At 42.0% G+C, this 22307-nt stretch overlaps 1 protein-coding gene across 1 annotated transcript in view; it reads right to left on the bottom strand.

Moving 5' to 3' along the window:
- The window catches only part of LOC117367625 (sodium/hydrogen exchanger 10-like), a 301595-nt gene that overhangs the window by 109802 nt on the left and 169486 nt on the right, over positions 1-22307 (bottom strand). The window contains exons 12-13 of the mRNA XM_033960369.1: positions 21510-21629; positions 12812-13007 (exon numbers count right to left, since the gene is read on the bottom strand). Coding sequence (XP_033816260.1) covers positions 12812-13007; positions 21510-21629 — 316 coding nt within the window. The remainder of the gene's footprint in view (positions 1-12811; positions 13008-21509; positions 21630-22307) is intronic.

Here is a 22307-nt window from a genome sequence, read left to right as displayed (position 1 = left end):
CGCTACCAGATGTACACAGCAGTCATGAAGGAGACAGTCCCTGCTCGAAGGAGCTTACAATCTAAACAGACAGGACAGGCAAACAGGATGCCATAGATACAGTTAGGGGGAACGGTTAATCTGCTAGCTAGGACAGTGGGGAGTAGGGTTAGGAATTGAAGGCTATATCAAAAAGGTGGGATATTGAGAGGCAGCAGAATAAACACACTTGTAAGTTAGCAATAGGAGTTTGAACTGTATGCAAAGGGAGCCAATGAAGTGATTTGAGGAGAGGGGTAACATGAGTGTAGTGAGGTTGGTAGAAGATGAGAAGTGCAGCGGAGTTTTGCACAGATTGTAAGGGGGATAGGTAGCATAGTGGGAGACCCAGTTAGAAGTAGATTGCAGTAATCTAAACGTGAGGCTACGAGAGTGTGGAAAAAGCAAATCTTGATGAATTTGTAGAGATCGAAGTGACAAGCCTTAGCAGTTTGTTTGATGTGCAGAGAAAATGATAGGTCAGAAGCAAAGGCAATTCCAAGTTTGCAGGCAGAGAAGACTGGAACAATGACAGTATTATTTACAGAGATGGAAAACAGAGGGAGAGGAGAGGAGAGTTTAGGAGGAAAGAGGAGCAGCTCAGTCTTGGACATGTTTAGTTTCAGATGATGGCAGGACATCCAGACAGCAACGTCAGCCACACAAGCAGAGACTTTTTCTTGGACTTTAGGTGAAATTTCAGGTGTAAACATGTAGAGCTGGGAGCCATCACCATAAAGATGATACTGTAAGCCATGGGAGGAGATCAGGGCACCAAGGGAAGAAGTGTAGAGAGAGAGAAGAAATCAGGGCACCAAGGGAGGAAGTGTAGAGAGAGAGAAGAAATCAGGGCACCAAGGGAGGAAGTGTAGAGAGAGAAGAGAAGAGGTCCTATGACAGAGCCCTGGGGTACATCAACCACTAGCAGGATAGCAGCAGAAGAGGATCCACTAAATGTGTGATGGGAGAGGTAGGAGGCAAACCAGGAGAGAACAGATTCGCAGAGTCCAACCGAGGACAGTGTATCAAGGAGTAAGCAGTGATTAACAGTGTCAAAGGCAATAGACAGGTCAAGAAGGATGAGGATCGAGTAAAGGCCCTTAGATCTGGAATAGGTCACTGCAGACATTGATGAGGGCATCCTCTGAGGAGTGTAGAGGTCAGAAGCCTGATTGTAGAGGATCAAGAATCTGTTGAGATGAAAGGAAGTCAAGAGAGCGATGGAGAACTGCACACTTGAGTAGCTTGGATAGAAACAGAAAAAAGAAGACAAGATTGTTGAACGGGCAGGTGGGGATCTAGTGGGAGTTTCTTGAGGAGCGGCTTATCCACCACATGTTTGAAGGCATCAGGGACAGTTGCCATGGAAATGGATAGGTTGAGGTTATGACAGATGGAAGGTATAACAGTATGTAAAATGGGGTCAAGTAGAGGGGTGGGAATAGGGTCTGAGGGGCATGGCTGAGGGCATAAGTTGTATGGGTTCTTCCTTTGTAATTTCAGGGAAGGAAGAAAAGCAGATGAAGGAGGGTCGAGAGGGTGGGACCAGGCAAGGAAAGGATGTGCGGATGCATCTAAAATTGTTTAGTGATGATGTGAGCTTGAATGTTATGACTAGATGGTGGAAAGGGTAGTAGCAACCCCCTCACCCCCCCCCCCCCACATAATTGCAAGCATGTTTCACTTCCTATTCTAGTCCTGGCTAACTGCCAAACTCCTGATATTCATCCAGCGGCAATCAGTGCTTTGCTGACCACTATGGGTATTAAACCCAGAAATTCAATGTCAGGTCATTTTTGAGCACTAGTATTGAATTCCAGGGATTTGTGGAGCTGGCTAACACATAGCTAATTAAGTCAAATATTCATCACTTTACCTATTTATATAGGTAACCTACATAGCTAGTTAAGTGCTGAATATTGGCACTTAATTGGCCAAGTGTTGATTCTGCCCCCAGAGTGCCTTCAAAATATCTGGTTTTCAGTTCAGCACTAATAAGTTATTTTCAGCAGCACTAACTGTTAAGTGCAGCTGAAAATTAGTGGCTAGCCATAAACAGGTGATTTAACTGGCCAGGAGCTATTTCTGGAGTATTAAATTGCTCTGGATATTGACCCCTTAGTTATAATTGTTCTCGAAATATGGTATTCTAAGGACCTTTATCATCAAGGGTTTTCCCCATAAACACAGAAAGGGAGAAAATTCTAGGATGGAGGGGGATATTGCACTATAGCACATGCACACCAGGTGGATTCCTTTTGGAAACTACCAACAAGGTCAGGGCAGGATTAATTCTTCAAGGGCCCCTAGGCACATAAGTACACTGGGCCCCCCTGGCCCTGCCCCGCCCATGCCCCCATTTATCTGTTTTCTTATTTATTTCCACTTGTATTTCTTTCTTTTTTTTAAATTCAAAACAAACAAAGATTAGCATACCAGTGCACAGTTTTTCTTCTATGCAACCCCAAACATCTCTGAACAAATTCCCCTTCCTTCCCTTCCCACCTACTTACCAAGGATTTTAACTCTGAACCCTTTCCATGCATATATAAAAGTGTTCAAATATATTCTAAAGCAGTAATACTATCCGAAATATAAGTCTATATTAATAACCAAGTTTACAATGCCTCTCACCTGCCTCACTCTACACCAACCAAGTGTAACCCATATCAGTGTTCTCCCTAGGGCCTTTTAGCCAGGCGCTCCGCCCGGCTAATTTAGATGACCGCCCGGCTATCTTCCGATCGTGAATTCTGCTGCTGCTCAACTTTAAAAAACCATCAAAACAGCTTGGAGATTTCACGCCTTAGCCTGTAGCGAACTTATGGTCTGGGGCTCTAGTGTGCATGCCGGCTTCCCTTCTCTTCCCTCGGAAACCGGAACTTATGTCTGGGAGGGGGGGGAAGGGAAGCCGGCACGCATATGTTAGAGCCCCGGAGCATGCGTTCGCTACTGGTTAAGGCGGGAGACAGGTCATTGAAGCTTTCAATTTACTGTTCTTGCTGACGGGTCCTGCCAACCTTCTGTTTCTGCGAAGGCGGGTCCCGGCAGCATTTCTCTAGAACAGGGTCCCCAATAGGTCGATCGCAATCTACCGGGCTGATTAGCCTTCCTCTCCCGAGAGAAGTTCTGGCCAGCAAATCGCTGCCTGGCAGGGCCGGAACTTCCTCTCCGACGGCAGAATTCACGTCGGGGAGAGGAATGCTGGTCGGCCCGACGCAGGGAAGCAGGGAGAACTTGGGGCGGCAGCAGCTTTGGGGCCTGTTCCCCGATGGCAGCAGCAGTGGTTTGGTGGAGGGCAGGGAGAAAGAAAGAAAGAGGGCAGACAGGGAGACAGAACGAAAGAAGAGAAACAGAAAAAAAAGAAAGGGGGCATGAAGAGAGAAAAAAAGAAAGAGAGGCAGGGAGAGAGGAAGAAAAAGTTGGGGAAAGGAATGAGGTCTGGAGGAGAGGAAGCATACAGGCTGAAAGAAGGGAAGAAAGATTGGATGCACAGTCAGAAGAAGAAAGTGCAACCACACACTCATGAAATCACCAGACAACAAAGGTAAGAAAAATGATTTTATTTTCAATTTAGTGATCAAAATGTGTCTGAATTTATATCTGCTGTCTATATTTTACACTATGGTCCCCTTTTACTAAACTGCAATAGCGTTTTTTAGCGCAGGGAGCCTATGAGCGTCGAGAGCAGTGCTGGGCATTCAGCACAGCTCCCTGTGCTAAAAACTGCTATCGTGGTTTAGTAAAAAGGGAGGGGGCGGATTTGTCTATTTTTGTATGGTGGTTGTTTTTTTTTTATATAAATCTTTCTATGGTTGTTACTGAGGTGACAGTGCATAGGAATGATAATTAACATTTTCTATGCATACAGTGTGCTTTGTGTTTTTTAAAAAAAATTTTGTTGGTAGATCATTTTGACTTGGTCATTTAAAAAGTAGCTTGCAAGCCCAAAAAGTGTGGGCACCCCTGCTCTAGAATATCGCTCCTTAGTTTTATCAAGTGGTGCAGTGAGGGGCCAGCACTTTACATCTTATCACCTCATTTTTTCTTTTTCCTCCTCATGTACAGCACGGTTCTTTATTCTAAGCAGCTCTGGCACTAACAGTACTACGGGTACCTTATGCTACTTTCACTACCACTTGCAGTCAGGTTCGGCATTTTATCTTGGTGTTGGTTTTTTTTATTTAGTTTTTCATCAGTATTTTCATTTATTTATTAAAGCAGCCTTTTTTAACAGCCCGATGCCCCTCCCCTATCAGTGTGAATCTAATCCATTGCTGACACTTTTTTGGTGCCTCTTTCAACGGATCAAATATCATAGCCCACTATTGCGTGTTCACATTTATTCTGCGTACGAGTTTATCTCATCAGTGCAGAGACCTTTTCGGTAAGTCCATTTTACTCTCTTTTTTTTTACTTTCCCCGAGTGTTGTGGTTTTATTCTTTGGTTTTAATAGAAGCTCATTTGAACAATAATTTAGATCTTTCCCTGGTTTCACTTTTCATCTACCTGATTGGCTTTTCAAGATACACTCTGTATTATCAGCTGTTCATTTCCCATAAGTTTACTTTTGCCCTGTTTATGTCTATATAGTCTAGGCATACTGTTTGTAACCAGTCATCATTTTAAGTATGTATATGTCCTATATTAAGGGGGGGGTTAAGTTCTTTTAACATGTTATTTCATTAATTCTGAGTTTGGTGTTACAATATGTTATTCTTGGTTTTTAGTTTACACATTATTTATTCTTTTCTATGACATGTTCGCATCGCAATTTTACTCAAAAGTATAAATAGGTATCCATATTTCCATTCAAGTTTCATCACGGTGCTCTTGTTTTGGCTCCAGTATTTGTCACTTCCGTCCACCAGGCCTGGCTATCCGTTACCGTCTCATATTTTAAAGACTCACTCATTATAATTAGCAGTGATCCACACGTCTCTTCATAATGGACATGTCCGATTTTAGCATTTGAATCTTAGTACTATGGGTTTGGTCTTTTCTGGTTTCCTTTCTGTAGTCTATTTTTCATCTGGAGTCTTTTGAGTTTAGAATTGCATTTTATTACATATTTTTGTGGTTATATTGTATGACATATCTAAATCAGTCAATTATCCATTCTTTTTATTTTTTGTCCCCTCATACAGTGGCAGACCACCCCAGGTGCCAGCCCTAGGGGGGTACACAGCCGGCTGGATCCAGAACCTTCCAAGTTGCTCTAAATGGCACCTGCACCTCAGTGCGGCTGCCATACTTATTACGAAGCAGAGTCGGCAGCCTCACTGAAGTGCAGGAAGGTCCTGCGATGATTGCATTTGCTGCCTATGCCTCCGGAAGACGTGAAGTCAGAAGGGGTGGACCGGCAGCTGCAGTCATTGCGGAACCTTGCCCCAACTCCCTGTGTCTGCTGGCCCACCCCCTCCAATGTCACTTACATCTTCCGGAGGCAGAGGCAACAGAAGCAGTCATCATGGGACCTTGCTGATTTGGAGAGAGAGAGAGGAGCATAGAAGGGTGGTGGAGGGAGAAAAAGGGGTCAGGGTGGTATGGAAGGGTGGTGGAGGGCGAGAAAGGGGCAGATGCTGATGGAATTGATGTGCAGGGAAAGGAGAGAGAGAAATAAGGGGGAAGGATACTGGATGGAATTGGGTTGGAGGGAAAGAAAGGGGGCAGATGCTTGTGGAAGTGGGGGGAAGGGAGAGGAGAGAGTGAAATGCCAGACCATGGGGGTGTGGGAGAGGGAAGGGAAGAAGAGGAGAGAGATGCCAGACCATTGGAGGAGGGAATGGAAGAAGATGGATGCCAGAATAATAGGGGTGAAGGGAGAGATGGAAGGAGAATACGAGGAGAGAAGAAGCCAAATAGAAGGGGCAGAGAGAGGGTAGACAGTGGATGAAAGGAAGAGAGTAACAAGACTATGAGGAAAGCAGAAACCAGAGAAGACAATGTAGAAAAAAATTATATTTATTTATTTTTTTGCTTTAGGGGAGATGCATCGCTGTTTCTGTGATGTTGCATTGTATGCAGAGTCCAGCTTCTTGGTGGTTCAATTTAACCTTTGTCTACGTTTTTCTATTTTATCCCCCCTTTTACAAATCTGTAGAGTGTTTTTTTAGCACTGGCCATGGTGGTAATTGCTCAGAATTCTATGAGAGTCTGAGCTGTTACCACCATGGCTAAAAAACCACATTACAGTTTAGTAAAAGGGAGAGGGGTAGTTTGTGATTACATATTCCATACTAGGTGAAGGTGTTTTCTGTGTTCTGTGTGTTCGAAAGACATGGTTTTCAGTTAGGACTGACTGTGTAGGATTGATCTGTACTAGTCTGGCTTGTTTAGTTTTACAATGGGTGTACTGATGTACTGCTCACTGCAGTATGTAAGATGCTGCCTTTTCCTAGGTACACTCTTGTGTGATGTGTGGATTGTTACTAAAAATCATGTTGTTCATACAGATGGGGGTGTGTGTGTGTCAAAAAATGATGGGCCTCAGGTGTCACATATGCTAGGTACGCCACTGCCTTCATGGTTTATCTAATCCACAAGCCTGCTTTTAGAACCTACAGGGTATGTATCCCTATGATTCATGACAATTTCAATTCTCATGTTATCTTATCCATTCTTTTTATTATACAACTGCCCGGATAAGCATCATTCTTTGACGTGATTGGACCTTGAAAACTAATGGCAACTAATGAAAACTAGGTACGCCACTGCCTTCATAGTTTATATCTAATCTACAAGCCTGCTTTTAGAACCTACAGGGTATGTATCCCTCTGATTCTTTTTTTTATTTATTTATAAGATTTTACATTATTATCAAGCATAACTTGTACAGAAAGTATAATCAAGAAAATATAACATTTAGGTTAACTTCCAATCCTAATAATGGATCAAAGTATAAAGGAAAAAAGAAAACATTTCTTATCTTAATCACACACTAGTCCTCCATTTTGGATCCAAGATTAACGAAAAGAGTAATTAAATTGAAGAATAATTTTACAAAGAAAATTACTGAATCTGTGCTGATGCAGAGCTAATTATCACTTAGGTACAGATGGTATTCCACACTCAAGACGTTTCAGAGAAAGAAAAGCAATCAAATGAGCCGGTTCTACAAAAACATATTTAAAAGAACGGTATCTGATGACACATTTACATGGATATCTAAGAAAGAAAAAAGCTCCAATCTGAGTCACACCTGGCTTCAACATTAGGAATTCCCTTCTTCTCTTCTGAGTCTCCCTTGAGACATCAGGAAATATTTGAATATGGAGACCCAGGAAGTCCTTAGACCTATTTTTAAAGAAAAGTTTAAGTTTCCAGTCCTTATCTGGAGCCAAAGCTACAGTCAGTAAGAGAGTGGCTGTGATAGCCAATTCTCTATCTGATTGTTCCAATAAAGTGGAAACATCCAAGGGTGCTTCCTGCGACATTCCTTCATCTTCTTTCTTTTGAGGATCCCGATTTCTTGTAGGCAAATAATATGCCCTTGTAAGAGGTGGTAATGAATCCTCAGGTATTGTTAATATCTCCAGAAAGTAGCGCTTTATCATTTCTCGTGGAGAAATTGATGAAATTTTTGGAAAGTTAATTAAACGCAAATTATTAGCCCGAGTCTTATTTTCAAGATCTTCCAATTTTGTTTTCATAATTAGATTATCTTTAACAAGTAGATCTTGATTACTTTTAATTGTTTTAAGTTCCTTGTTTTCTTCTTGTATTTTGGACTTCAGCAATACCATATCTTGTTTTAATAAATTGATTTCTGCTTTCTGGTTTTTTATCTCTTGATCCAAATGTTTTATTTGCGGATTAAGGGAATTCCCTAGATTAGATACTAAATCCCATAGAGAATCTAAAGTGACTTCAGAGGGCTTAACAGGAGAAATAAACGTAACTTGTGTCTTTAAATATTGTTCATTCGAGTGCTTTACCTCTCTGGGGTCCTGAGTTTCTTCAGCCAACGTTGTTCCAGTCGCTGGTTCTTTCCAGAGGAGAGAATCACTCTGGGTTGTTCCCTGTAGCGAGCCCTCCAACAAAATGGCCTTTCGGGGGGAGAACACTTCCTCTTCGGGTGTGCTCTCCCCTCGCGGTGAGCTGGCTCCCAGCGCTTCTGGCTGAAGCGGAGGCGTCCTTACGTCGGGGCTCAGCGCGATATCGAGCCCTTGAGACCCCGCGGCACTACTCTCTGCCGGGGCACTCACAGGGCGATTCCCCGACGCTTCCTGCTCGCTCAGAAGGCGCCAAAAAATGTCATTGACCGTAGGCAATGGGGCTACCGAACATCGGGAGGCTCTACCGACGCTTCTGCCCCTTCTTTTCGGCATTTTGGCCGACAAATCTTAAGGTAAATAGACTATCGACGGCGTCCTCACAGCAGTCAGGTAGCAGTAGCGGCCATCTTGGATCCGATTGTGCCGTATCCCTCTGATTCATGACAATTTCACTTCTCATGTTATCTTATCCATTCTTTTTATTATACAACTGCCCAGATAAGCATCATTCTTTGACGTGATTGGACCTTGAAAACTAATGGCCATGAAAAACATTTGCTCCATTTAGTGTGCCGGAATTAAAAACGTTTGAGAGACGCTGCTCTATACCATTTGAAAGAGGGCAAATATCAAGTTTCAAGTTTATTAGGATTTTATATACCGCCTATCAAGGTTATCTAAGCGGTTTTTACAATCAGGTACTCTAGCATTTTCCCTCTCTGTCCCAGTGGGCTCACAATCTATCTAATGTACCTGGGGCTATGGAGGATTAAGTGACTTGCCCAGGGTCACAAGGAGCAGTGCGGGGTTTGAACCCACAACCCCAGGGTGCTGAGGCTGTAGATCCAACCACTGCACCACACAATTCTAGAATTGGATACTTCTTAAATTTAATAAAAAAATTATGGAACAAGTGTCAAACCTTAAGAAAGGCAGTCATATTGAGCATTGGAAAATAACTAATAATAATTAACTAATACATAAGAACATAAGAAATGCCTTCTCCGGATCAGACCTAGGTCCATCTAGTCCGGCGATCCGCACATGCGGAGGCCCATTTAGGTACTCCTTTATGGAGACCCGGTTTTCCCGTAACCCTCAATATGATTAGCAAGAAAGTATGCATCCAACTTGCGTTTGAAACCCAGAACAGTAGTCTCCATCACAACCTCTTCCAGGAGAGCATTCCAAGTGCCCACCACTCACTGTACGAAACAGAACTTTCCGATGTTAGTCCTGAACCTGCTGCCGCTCAGTTTCAGGCTATGACCTCTTGTCCGTGTCACATCTGAAAATGTTAGTAATGCTGGTTCCTGATCTATTTTGTCAAATCCTTTTAATATTTTAAAAGTCTCTCTCATATCTCCTCGCAGTCTTCTCTTCTCGAGGGTGAACAGTCCCAGTTTCTTGAGGCGTTCTCTGTAGCTCAAATTCTCCATACTTTGACTAGTTTCGTGGCTCGCCTCTGCACCCTCTCCAGCAGTTATATACAAACAGTACACATTTAGGGCTCCTTTTACTAAGCTGCGATAGCGGTTTTACCGCGCGCTTAGCTCGCGCAGAATTGCCGCATTGAGCTGGCGTTAGTTCTAGCCATGTAACGTGGCAATTCTGCATGCGCTAAAAACTTTTATTGATTATAACAGGAGTCGCCATGCAACATATTACTAATAACTGGAAAAATTATAATAATCTTAGTTATACATTCTGGTGGAATTCAATAGGTCACATATATAAGATGGAAATAACAATTGTTTTGCAGAAAGGGAATTATAATAATTTTATAAAGATCTGGGGGCATATGTATGTATAAACAACCAAATCTGTAACTCCTCTAGAATGTTCCACTCCATGTATGTTAACTTGCACGAAACAACAAGGCAAGCAGTCCACCAAAGAATCCAACATGAAACTAAAGAAGGTTGGCAGAAAATAAGGAGATTCAAATCAGGTTTATTCAAGGTGCTCCCAAGAACCATGCCTGATGTATTTCGCCAAACAAAGCTAGTCAACGCTAACAAAAAACTGTCTTTCATACAAATAGAACACAGAAAACACCTTCGCCTAGTATGGAATATGTAATCACAAACTAACCTCTCCCCCTTTTACAAAACTGTAGTATGGTTTTTAGCCACGGTGGTAACAGCTCAGATGCTCATAGAATTCTGAGCATCAGAGCTGTTACCACCATGGCCAGCACTAAAAAAATGCTCTAAAGTTTTGTAAAAGGAGGGATAACATAGAAATATGTAGACAAAGGTTAAATTGAACCACCAAGAAGCTGGTCTCTGCATACAATGCAACACCACAGAAACAGCGATGCATGTCCCCTAAAGCAAAAAAAATAAATAAATAGAAATTTTTTTTCTACCTTTGTCTTCTCTGGTTTCTGCTCTCCTCATCTTCTTGTCATTCTCTTCCTTTCATCTTCTGTCCTTCTATGCCACTTCCAGAAACTGTATGTCTCCCCATTCCATCTTTCCCTTCACCCCCATTGGTCTGGCATCCATCTTCTTCCATTTTCTCCTTCAATGGTCTCTCCTCTCCTCTTCTTCCCTTCCCTCTCTCACACACCCCCATTTCCATCTGGCATTTCACTCTCTCCTATCCCTTCCCCCCATTTCTATCAGCATAAGAACATAAAAATTGTCGCTGCTGGGTCAGACCAATGGTCCATCGTGCCCAGCAGTCCGCTCACGTGGCAGCCCTTAGGTCAAAGACCAGTGCTCTAAATGAGCCCAGCCTCACCTAAGTACGTTCCAGTTTAGAAGGAACTTGTCCAACTTTGTCTTGAATCCCTGGAGGGTGTTTTCCCCTATAACAGACTCTGGAAAAGCGTTCAAGTTTTCTACCACTCTCTGGGTGAAGAAGAACTTCCTTACGTTTGTACGGAATCTATCCCCTTTCAACTTTAGAGAGTGCCCTCTCGTTCTTCCTACCTTAGAGAGGGTGAACAACCTGTCTTTATCTACTAAGTCTATTCTCTTCAGTATCTTGAATGTTTCGATCATGTCCCCTCTCAGTCTCCTCTTTTCAAGGGAAAAGAGGCCCAGTATCTCTAATCTCTCGCTGTACGGCAATTCCTCCAGCCCCTTAACCATTTTAGTCGCTCTTCGCTGGACTCTTTCGAGTAGTACCGTGTCCTTCTTCATGTACGGCAACCAGTTCTGGATACAGTACTCCAGATGAGGGCGTACCATGGCCCGGTACAGCGGCATGATTATCTTCTCCAATCCCCTTCTTTATCATTCCTAGCATTCTGTTCGCCCTTTTTGCCGCTGCCACGCATTGCGTGGACGGCTTTATTGACTTGTCGATCAGAACTCCCTAGTCTCTTTCCTGGGAAGTCTCTCCAAGTACCACCCCGGACGTCCTGTATTTGTGCATGAGATTTTTGTTACCGACATGCATCACTTCACACTTATCCACGTTGAACCTCATTTGCCATGTTGATGCCCATTTCTCGAGCTTAATTATGTCTCGATGTAGATCATCGCAATCTCCCTGTGTCTTCACTACTCTGAATAACTTCGTATCGTTCGCAAATTTAATCACCTCACTCATCATACCAATGTCCAGATTATTTATAAAGATGTTGAAGAGCACAAGTCCAAGCACTGAGCCCTGCGGCACCCCACTGGTGACGCTCTTCCAGTCTGATTATTGTCTATTTACCCCCACTCTCTGTTTCCTATGCTCCAGCCAGTTTTTCATCCACGTATTTCACCCTCGATTTCATGGCTTGCAATTTTTCGAAGTAGTCGTTCATCTGCCCCCTTTCTTTCCCTCCAACCTAAATCCATCCAGTATCCTTCCCCTTTATGTCATTAGGGAGTAAAAAATACATTGAGAAAAAAATACATTGAGAAAAACATGAGAGTAAAAATTACATTGAGAAAAAAAATTCAAAAGGTGAGAGGGGGAGGGTAATACAAAAAGGAAGGGGGTCACTTCTAAAGAAGCCTTTGCTATGTTTCAAGTGTCTTAGGGTACAGGGAGTAGGTGAATACAAACAACTACCTCTTCTTCATTGGACCAGTTTGGTGCCTCCATTATATAGCCCCCTATTCCAATTGCTTCATTTGCCCAGCTCATCAGAGCTCATTATCCTATCTGCTTAATCTTAGGTACATTTTCAGCAAGGATGCAATGTCAGCTTGACAAAATAGAAAACTTCCAACGCATGTAAGCTTACTTAGGTCCAATTTAAATTCTGTGGCTTGAAAATAACAACCAAAGGTGAATCCTGTTTTACTAGAAAACCATTTATTTATTTATTTTTCCTCTCAGAAGAGCCCAGAATGGGTTACAAGTTTACATACATATTAAGGATTTACACCCATAATAAGAGTTGGCAGTTTACAGGCTAATATACATACTGAGAGTTAGCAGTTACAAGTTTGCATACATAATAGGAGTTAACAGTGGCAGGCAGCATGGGTGTTGGGTCTAATTATAGGACATACTTCTCTCCTGTCAGCCATCTTAGGGAGAGAAACATTTACCTGTCCTCCATTTTATATTAGCACTACATTCCTGTTTCTCTTGCCATTCATCAAAATCCACATAAAATTTTAATCCTAACACATTCATCATATTTTACTATTCTTCTTAAAAGAAATGTACATTCCTAAAATTCTATTCATTTTAAATAAGCATTAAACCCCCTACTCTTTTCCTAGGTTTTAGCTTTTATTACTCTCATCATCATCATTTACTAATAGATTATTGGAATTTCCTCAAATATTTCCAAAATTTAAAGTACTAGCAATACCCTTTGCTATATATACTCTACCTTTAGAAGTGCTTCCAGCATATATAAAGCAACAAAAATATAGTTAAGAAACTGAAGTTCTTCATTATATATATCACTTAATGTTGGTATGAAGTCCAGTATAATTGGAAATGCATTCACAGCTATCAAAATATACATTGTAAATTCAAAGCGTTCATTATATACTAGATAGTAGCATATCTTTAAGAACTTCAACCTAAAAAAAACATAAATATGTATTATTTTTTGTGTTCTAAAATTCCTTAATTTTACTTCAAAAGAAAAAATACATTGAAAATATAGCAGAACATTTTAGGGGTACTTTTACAAAAGCTAGTTCTCCCCTGTTGATTTTTAGATTTTAGTTTATCATAATTATTATATTTGTTTTAACTCATGTAAACTGCTTATTTCTTAAGTGGTATAAAAAAATTTTAAATAAATAAATTGTTTTTTTCTGCCTTCTAAGGCCAATTTTACTGCATTAATAAAATGACTTATTTTCTACTTTTGGAATTAACAACCATATGCTAATATTACCATTTAAAGGGAAAGGGGACAGGACTTCTATACTGCCTTTTTATGGTTACACATTAAATGCAGTTTGCATACGATATAGTATATTTTGTAACAGGGGCATTAGAGGATTAAGTGACTTGCCCAGAATCACAAGGAGCAGCCTGGGATCAATCCCACAACCTCAGGGTGCTACCACTAATGTAATGTAATGTAATGTAATGTAATGTAAATGTAATGTAATGTAATGTAATTTATTTCTTATATACCGCTACATCCGTTAGGTTCTAAGCGGTTTACAGAAAATATACATTAAGATTAGAAATAAGAAAGGTACTTGGAAAATTCCCTTACTGTCCCGAAGGCTCACAATCTAACTAAAGTACCTGGAGGGTAATAGTGAAGTGAAAAGTAGAGTTAGAGGAAAAATAAAAATAAAATAAACATTTTAAAAAGACAGCATTGATCTAAATACTTTGGAAGGTAGAAGAGAGGAGAGAAAGGAATAGAAGCAGAATGGGTCAGCGTCAGTAGCTCCACTCCTTACCTCCAAAAAAAATTACTTAAAATTACTATATGAGCACATTCCAAAATCTATATTGTAGATGGTAAGGCCTCACACAATTAGAATAGAAATGCCCACTCTTCCTTCAACATACCCCCTTCCAAGAAAAAAATAAAAATTATTTTTTAGTGCATGGTTAGCACATGCAAATTTGGAGTATACCATAGCACATAGGATACCTGAGCACATTCTGAAGTATACTAGCACACTAGTATTTATCGCACCTTAGTGCATATTGATAGAGCTATAAAGCAGGGAATAGCTTACAAATGTAGAACATTGATCTGCTGTCAAGTCTGTGTTGGGCCAGCAGCACTCACAGGCTGTTTCGTGGCCTTTTCGCTGGGGCTGTCTGTGTACTGATGACATCATCAGTACACAGAAGGCCCCAGGAAGAAGGCCATGAAGCATCCTGTGAGTGCTGCTGGCACGTCGCTCCTCTGTAGCAAGGTATTCATGGTCGCGGTCAGCGGGGGATCGGTCGGGAGGGAAGGATAATAATAATAATAACTTAATTTTTTGTATACCACAATATCACAAGCAGTTCAGAGCGGTTCATAGAGGAAGAGACTGTACACAGACAGCGATGTTACACAGAAAAATTTAAAATTACATTGGAAAGCCGCGGGTAGTTAGGTATATCCGGAAGTGTTTCAGAGATATTACAAGGCAGGAAGGAGTCAGAGAAATTTATCAAAGAGATAGGTCATCGGCAGTTCAGCAGCGCAGCAGGTGCGGCGGTGGGTGCTCAAGGGTTCTGCTGCACGAGGGATGGGAGGGAGGGAAGGATGGAAACTGAGCAAGGATTCTGCTGCACAGGGGGATGGGAGGGATAGAAAGATGCTGCAGAGGGAAGGAACAAGGGGATGTGTGAGAGAGGAAGAAAGATGTTGCACATGTGGGGGAAAGCAAAGAGGAAGAACCATAGCACAGAAACTCTACTGGTATCACTATTAGACATTGTCCGACAACACCTCAGCAAAGGAAACAAGCTGCTTCTCATTCAACTCGATCTTTCTGCGGCATTCGACCTAGTTGACCATCACACGCTACTCCAGACATTAGACGCAATAGGAATCTCAGGTAATGTTCACAAATGGTTCCGAAGCTTCCTCAAAACACGAACATACAAAGTCAAATCAAAAGAGCACATATCCGACCCATGGTCAAACCCATGTGGAGTACCACAAGGATCACCATTATCACCCATATTATTTAACCTCTTCATAGCATCCCTAGGCATAACCCTAGATGCCCTAAACACAGTATCATTCAGCTACGCGGATGACATAACTATCCTCCTCCCCTTTAACATTCAAGACCCATTATCCACAAACCACCTGAAAATAATAATGGAAACGGTAGAAAAATGGATGTCAAGTCATAAACTAAAACTGAACTCGGAAAAAACTAAATTCCTACTACTAGAGAAGGAAAAAAACCCATCTCTCACAGAACTAGTACTAAATACAATCAAGTACCCAATGCAAAGTACACTCAAGATCCTGGGAATACAACTAGACAGAAACTGCACAATGCAGTCTCAAATCCACAAAATCATCCAAAGAGCTTTCTTCACAATACGTAACCTAAGAAAAATAAGAAAATTCTTCAACAAAGATCAATACAAGATAGTAGTACAATCCCTAGTACTAAGTATTGTAGATTACTGTAACAGCCTATACCTATCATGCCCAAACTACATGATAAAACAATTACAGACAGTTCAGAACACAGCCCTCAGAATCATCTACTCACTCGGCAAATATGACCACATCACCAAAGCATACCTAGACTCACACTGGCTACCAATAAAAGCAAGATCCCAGTTCAAATTCTATTGTCTACTATACAAAGTAATACATGGAACAGCCCCCAGCTACCTAAATAACAGACTACACCGTAACCTCTCACACAGACTAAGGAGAACTCAGAGCCTATTCACTCACCCCCCTCTCAAAGGAACACGACGAAAGAAACTATACGACAGCCTTTTAGCGACACAGGCAGCAAAGATCGATACTACCATCACCAATCTACTGACCAAATCTACAGACATTAAAGTATTCCGAAAAGAAATCAAAACTCATCTCTTCAAAAAACACTTCCCATCATCATAACCTCATAAAAGTATTAGAAAAAGTTCTCACGACCACCTCCATCACCACCACCAGCAACACCCTGAATCCGAACAGTATTATCTCTATTCGTCTAAACAACCTATCACTATCTACTACCTGCTATCAATTTCTCCTGGAAAAGTCCAGACTAACAATTGTAACTGGACACACTCTTGATTACATGTACTGCAATGCTACTGGAAATGTCCAGTCCTCTAACTTGTAATCCGCTTAGAACCGCAAGGCACAAGCGGAATAGAAATCACTAATGTAATGTAATGTAATGTAATGATCATGTACATGAAAAAAATAAACCTTAACTGAAAATAAGACCTAGTGCCTTTTTTGGGCTCCAAATGAATATAAGACATTGTCTTATTTTCAGGGAGACACAGTAGCTAACATTTTGATAGCGGAGGATGGTTCTGAGAGGAAAATAAGTTACAGGAATCTATCATAATTCTCTTTGATCTGTGCTCACAGATGAAATAGTATTGATTTTTCCTTTTAGAAAGGAAAACAATGGTTGGATCAAAGTAAATAAAGTGGGAAAGGTAAGTAAATAATAGGGACATGTCTTTTTTCAAGAGATTTTTAAAAAAGATCATAACACGTATTAAAATGTAAAATGTCATAATAGAAGATGAATCAAGAGATATGAGGTAAAAAATAAATAAAAGGTTCTCATTGCAACAAAGCACTGTGCAACAAAACACCATGCAGTTGAAGAAAATCTCATTACAGCAATCGTACAAACCACAGCACCATGGTAAAACAGATACCAGATATTTCACTACATATTTCACGCCATATAAATTTTTCTTCCAAAGTGCTGGGTATCATCCTAGACTTATCACTTACATTTCACGAACAGATAAATTATTTGACAAAAAAGTGTTTTTTCAGCCTGCGTTTGTTGAGGAAAGTTAGATCATTATTCCATCAAAAACATTTTTCAGTGTTCTTATAATCCATTGTGCTTGCCCAGCTAGACTATTGTAATTCAGTTTATCTGGGCATTAAGCAGGGCAGTCTAAAACAACTTCAGTTAATACAATATATGGCTGCTATGCTTATTTTCAGGAAAAGAAAGTATAATCATGTTTCTCCTCTGTTGAAAAAGCTTCACTGGCTCCCAGTCCACTTTAGGATCCAATTTAAATCTGCATACATAATCTTTAAGCTTCTCTATGGAATATTTGATCCTTTAGTCCCCTTATATTGGAATACCTTTAGATCTTGTCATTCAAGGAATACAGAGAAATATGTTATCTTTCCCCTCCTTTAAGGGATTTAAATCTCTTGGGGAGCTTAGTCAATCTTTTGTCTTCAAGCTGGTAGAGATTTGGAATGGACTTCCTCACTCTATTAGAAATTTGGAATGGAATTCCTAACTCTATTAGAGAGTGAGGCAGGCAGACAGGAGAGAGTCAGGAAGCAGGCGAGCAGGAGAGAAGAGGAGTAAGAAGAGGGGAAAGAGGAAGAGGAAGCAGGAGAGAGTGAGGGGCAGGGGTGAGAAGTAGCTCTGCCCACCTCTCCAACATCAGCAAAACATAGATCCGGAGCTCCCCCTTAAAAGGGGAGAGGCCAACAGCACTCAGCCATTCAGTGCGCATCAAAGGCGAGCGTCAAAGGTGCTCGTCTTAGCGAGAGCACCTTTGCAAAGGGCCTTAAGAAGGGACAAGTCACTGCACTGAAGAAACACTAAGGAAGGACACCTCCACAGGTAAGTACCACATGGGCAACAGGACAGCAGATACATAAACACAGCACTCACAGAAGACGTACGCAGCAAAGGACACACACAAAGCAATTGGGGTAGGAGAGGGAACAGTAACAACACCAAGGACGCTACACAGATTCCTACACAAGGAGAAGCCACTTCAGACAAGCGTGAGAAGGCATATAGGGAAGAACAAGAAGCATAGAGGACCTAGGAAACAGGGAGAAGCCATTTCAGACAACAGACCAGCAAACAGACAGCAATAGAAGCAGCAGACAGAAGAAGGATGATGAGCTACCCAGTTTTCTGCAATGTTTGTCGTATGTATAACTACCTCCCCTCTGGGAGGCAGTGTTATGTATGTAGTCAATGCGAGGAACTGGAGGGTCTGAAGAAGCAACTGAGGTGATTAAATTTGCAGTTGATACTAGGCTGTTCAAAGCTGTTAAAACATGCAGATTGTGAAAAATTGCAGCCAGACATTAGGAAACTGGAAGACTGGGCATTCAAATGGCAGATGAAATTTAATGTGGACAAATGCAAAGTGATGCACATTGGGAAGAATAACCCAAAACACAGTTACTGGATGCTAGGGTCCATCTTGGGGGTTAGCACCCAATAAAAGGATCTAGGTGTCATTGTCGACAATACAATGAAACCTTCCACCCAATGGCGGCCAAAAAAGCAAATTGGGACGATGAGTGAAGTGATTGAGTGAAGTGATTAAATTTGCAGATGAAACTAAACTGTTCAGTTGTTAAAATGCATGCATATTGTGAAAAATTGCAGGCAGACCTTAGGAAACTGGAAGACTGGGCTTCCAAGTAGCTGATGAAATTTAATGTGGACAGATGCAGAGATGCACATTGGGAAGAATAACACGAATCACAGTTACCGGATGTTAGAGTTCACCTTGGGGGTTAGTGTCCAAGAAAAGGATCTGGGTGTCATCGAAGACAGAACGATGAAACCTTCTGCCCAATGTGTAGTGGCGGCCAAAAAAACAAACAAGATGCTAGGAATTATTAAAAAAGGGATGGTTAATAAGACTAAGAATGTTATAATGCCCCTGTATCGCTCCATGGTGTGACCTCATTCAATTCTGGTCTCCTTATCTCAAGAAAGATATAGTGGCGCTAGAAAAGGTTCAAAGAGTGACCAAGATGATAAAGGGGATGGAACTCCTCTCGTAAGTGGAAAAGCTAAAAAGGTTAGGGCTTCTCAGCTTGGAAAAGAGATGGCTGAAGGGAGATATAATTGAAGTCTACAAAATCCTGAGTGGAGTAGAACGAGTACAAGTGGATCGATTTTTCACTCCTTCAAAAATTACAAAGACTAGGGGACACGCAATGAAGTTACAGGGAAATACTTTTAAAACCAATAGGAGGAAATGTTTTTTTCATTCAGAGAATAGTTAAGCTCTGGAACGCGTTGCCAGAGGATGTGGTAAGAGCAGATAGCGTAGTTGGTTATAAGAAAGGTTTGGACAATTTACTGGAGGAAAGGTCCATAGTCTGTTATTGAGAAAGACACGGGGAAAGCCACTGCTTGCCCTGGATCTGTAGCATGAAATATTGCTACTCTTTAGGTTTTCGCCAGGTACTAGTGACCTGGATTGGCCACTGTGAGAACGGGCTACTGGGCTTGATGGACCATTGGTCTGACCCAGTAAGGCTAGTCTTATGTTTCTGGCAGAGACTTAGGGTGGCAATCTGCCATACTGGGCATTAGGTCATCTAAGCTGTTACTAAAAATAATTTGGCCCTTGAAGGGAGTTCTGCTTAAAGTTGCTGTGGAGGGAGATTCACCCACCCAATGCATGATCCAGAGCATTCTGTGGGCAGAGACCGAATATGCTGACACCTTACTCATGACCCTGATAATGTCATATAGAATGTCCACCATGTTATCTACCCATTCCAGCACCAGCTGGAGCCAGATGACCTCTTCCTCAGAGGGGTTCCATCTCAATCCAGTGTGACAAGCAAAGGAAGCTGCCACTGCCACTGCCACTTTGATTCCCAAACCTAGCACTTCAAGCTTTAGAACAATGTCCACATTGTGATCCTGAGCATTATTTAACATAACTCCTTCCTCACTCAGGAGAGTTGTGCATTTCATGACCTGAGCCATTGCAGAATCCACTTTCAGCTGCTGGACCTCCGGTACCATTGGGTCGAGCCTGGTCATATCCATAGCCTTCTGGTGTCTCCCACTGCTCAGTAACTAAGGCATTGATGTCCGGATGCATGGGGAAAAAGGAGGTCTGAGCCATTTAAGACTGTGCATTGGGAAGTGGAAGGTTGCATCTCCAGCTTCAATTCCTTGATCACATCTGCCATAAAATGGTGAACAGAAACCGACATGTACAGCTAGTATAACAAAGGGTTTTCACCCTGATCGAGTGTCAGAAATGCATCTTAGCTGCCCTTACAGGGAACTAGAGTCCTCCAGGAGATTCTCTGAGCCCTGGGATAATAGAGGCATGGAGTCCGGTCTCCAGTCCTGTCAGTCCAGCTCTGAGTGGTTGTTGGGACTGAGGGCAGGCTTATTATTCGGTTCAGAGGACTCAGGAAGCAAAGACATTCCCAGGACTAACCATGATGCACTTTCCAGCTGCACAGTATGTTCTGGGTTCATTAAAAATGCTCTTCACATGAGAATTACAAATTCTGATGAAAAACCATATGTAGGGCCTTTAATTGGGCTTTTGTGGGATCCATGAACTCCATGTTTCTGCATTTGTTTATTTATCACCCACCCTTATCCAGGATGAGTTACACATCTACATACAAAATAAAACATACCATTTACCATACAAATCACATCAACATAAACATCCTTAAAAAACAAAATGCAATACATACTTGCATACATAAAATTACAAGTAACATACAAGTCGCACTTCACACCTTTGCTGAATTCAGGCTCAGGATGGGATTTTTTCCCATCTCCCAGACCTACAGCAGTTCTCCAGCCCTGGAGGACACAGATGGTGCTAAGCTCATGGCTCCCACCCTTCCTTCCTGTGTGCTCCTCTGCTGGTCATCTAGCACAAATTTGACATGAAATGGTATCCAAACAATCTGAGGAGGCTATTCTTGCTGATTTAAGTAAAAATTGAGAGATTTTTAGGTAGACAGAGACTTCAGAAAAAAAGATCGTTTAAAATCCAAGATGGCCACCACCAGAAAAATCATTCCAAAAATTGCCCATGAAATAGAAGTTTTGGAGATGGGGAACCTGAACCTTGACACATAATACCCTTAAAAATGACATTTTTTTACCCCCCTCCCATGATTTTCCCATAGGAAATATAGTAATGGGGCTATACTTACAGATCAGTAAAGGTGCCTGCCTGTCAGCTTTCTTTGCATCTTGAGAGAATGGAAAGGACTTTCTGCCTCAGAACCTCATTGAAAAGGCTCCAAACCAGGAAAACATTGGGCTGCCAGTTGGACCGACTAAGACCTACACCCCCACAGAACCTCAGCGTATAACCAGGGGGTGGTGGAAATATCCTATCTATCTCCTTGATATCCTAAGAGTTGTTACGCAGGTGAGCTGGAATGGACCCTGAGCCCTGAAGTTGCACACAGCAAGATGGCTCTACTGGTGCTGAAAGCTGTCAGTGAAAAACCATAGCAAATTCATAACTGGGGATTGATCAGAAACATTTTTTATATTTCTATGCAGACAGAAGCAGATAATTGATTTGAAATGTACAGTTTGATAAGAGTTGTATTCAATAGATATTCAGTCAATAAAAGTATACTTATCATTCAGCAAACTTACTCCGATGATTTTATTGTTTGAGTTTTGATACTGTGCATCCAGTTTTCTAGGTATTGTCTCAGAGAGACAAAAAATCTGTTAACTTCCCAGTACTGTCTAACATCTTTGATATCCATAAACCTTGAAGACAGGAATAATAGATTAAAACTTGAACAAAGGTTAACTTCTAAACAGTGGCGTACCAAGGGGGGGCGGGAGGGCGGTCTGCCCCGGGTGCAAGGCCCGAGGGGGTGTACAGCTGGCCACTTACTGGGGAATAGGCTGCCGCCGGGGAAAGGCTGCCATTGCCATCATCAGAAAGAAGCCGGCGCAGAATTCTCCCTCCCTGCTTCTCTTCCCCGAGCCGAGCAACTCTAGCCGTCCGACGTCAATTCTGACGTCGGAGAGGACGTTCTGGGCCAGCCAATCGCTGCCTGGCTGGCCCGGAACGTCCTCTCCGATGTTAGAATTGACGTCGGGCAGCCAGAGTTGGTCGGACCGCGGGAAAAGAAGGAGGGCAAATTCGGCGCCGTCCTGTTTCCGATGGCCAGTGGCAGCCTTTATCCGGCGGTGGTGGCAGCATGGTGGTGGTGGGGGAGGGAAGGGAGAAAGAAAAAAAGGGGGGGGGAGCCAGGGAGCCAGAAAGAAAGCAAGGGGGGGACAGGGATCCAGAAAGAAAGAAAGGGGGGCAGGGTGAAAGAAAGAAAAAAAATGGGGCATGGGGAAAGAGAGAGAAAGACAGACATAGAGAAATAAAGGGGGCATGGAGAGAGAAAGAAAGAAGGGGATAGGATGAAACAAAGAAAAAGTTGGGGAAGG

The sequence above is a fragment of the Geotrypetes seraphini genome, chromosome 10 (genome assembly GCF_902459505.1).
Source record: "Geotrypetes seraphini chromosome 10, aGeoSer1.1, whole genome shotgun sequence".
In the NCBI taxonomy this organism is placed as follows: Eukaryota; Metazoa; Chordata; class Amphibia; order Gymnophiona; family Dermophiidae; genus Geotrypetes; species Geotrypetes seraphini.
The sequence above is the reverse complement of the archived record's forward strand: the minus strand, read 5'-3'. Positions and strand labels throughout refer to the sequence as shown.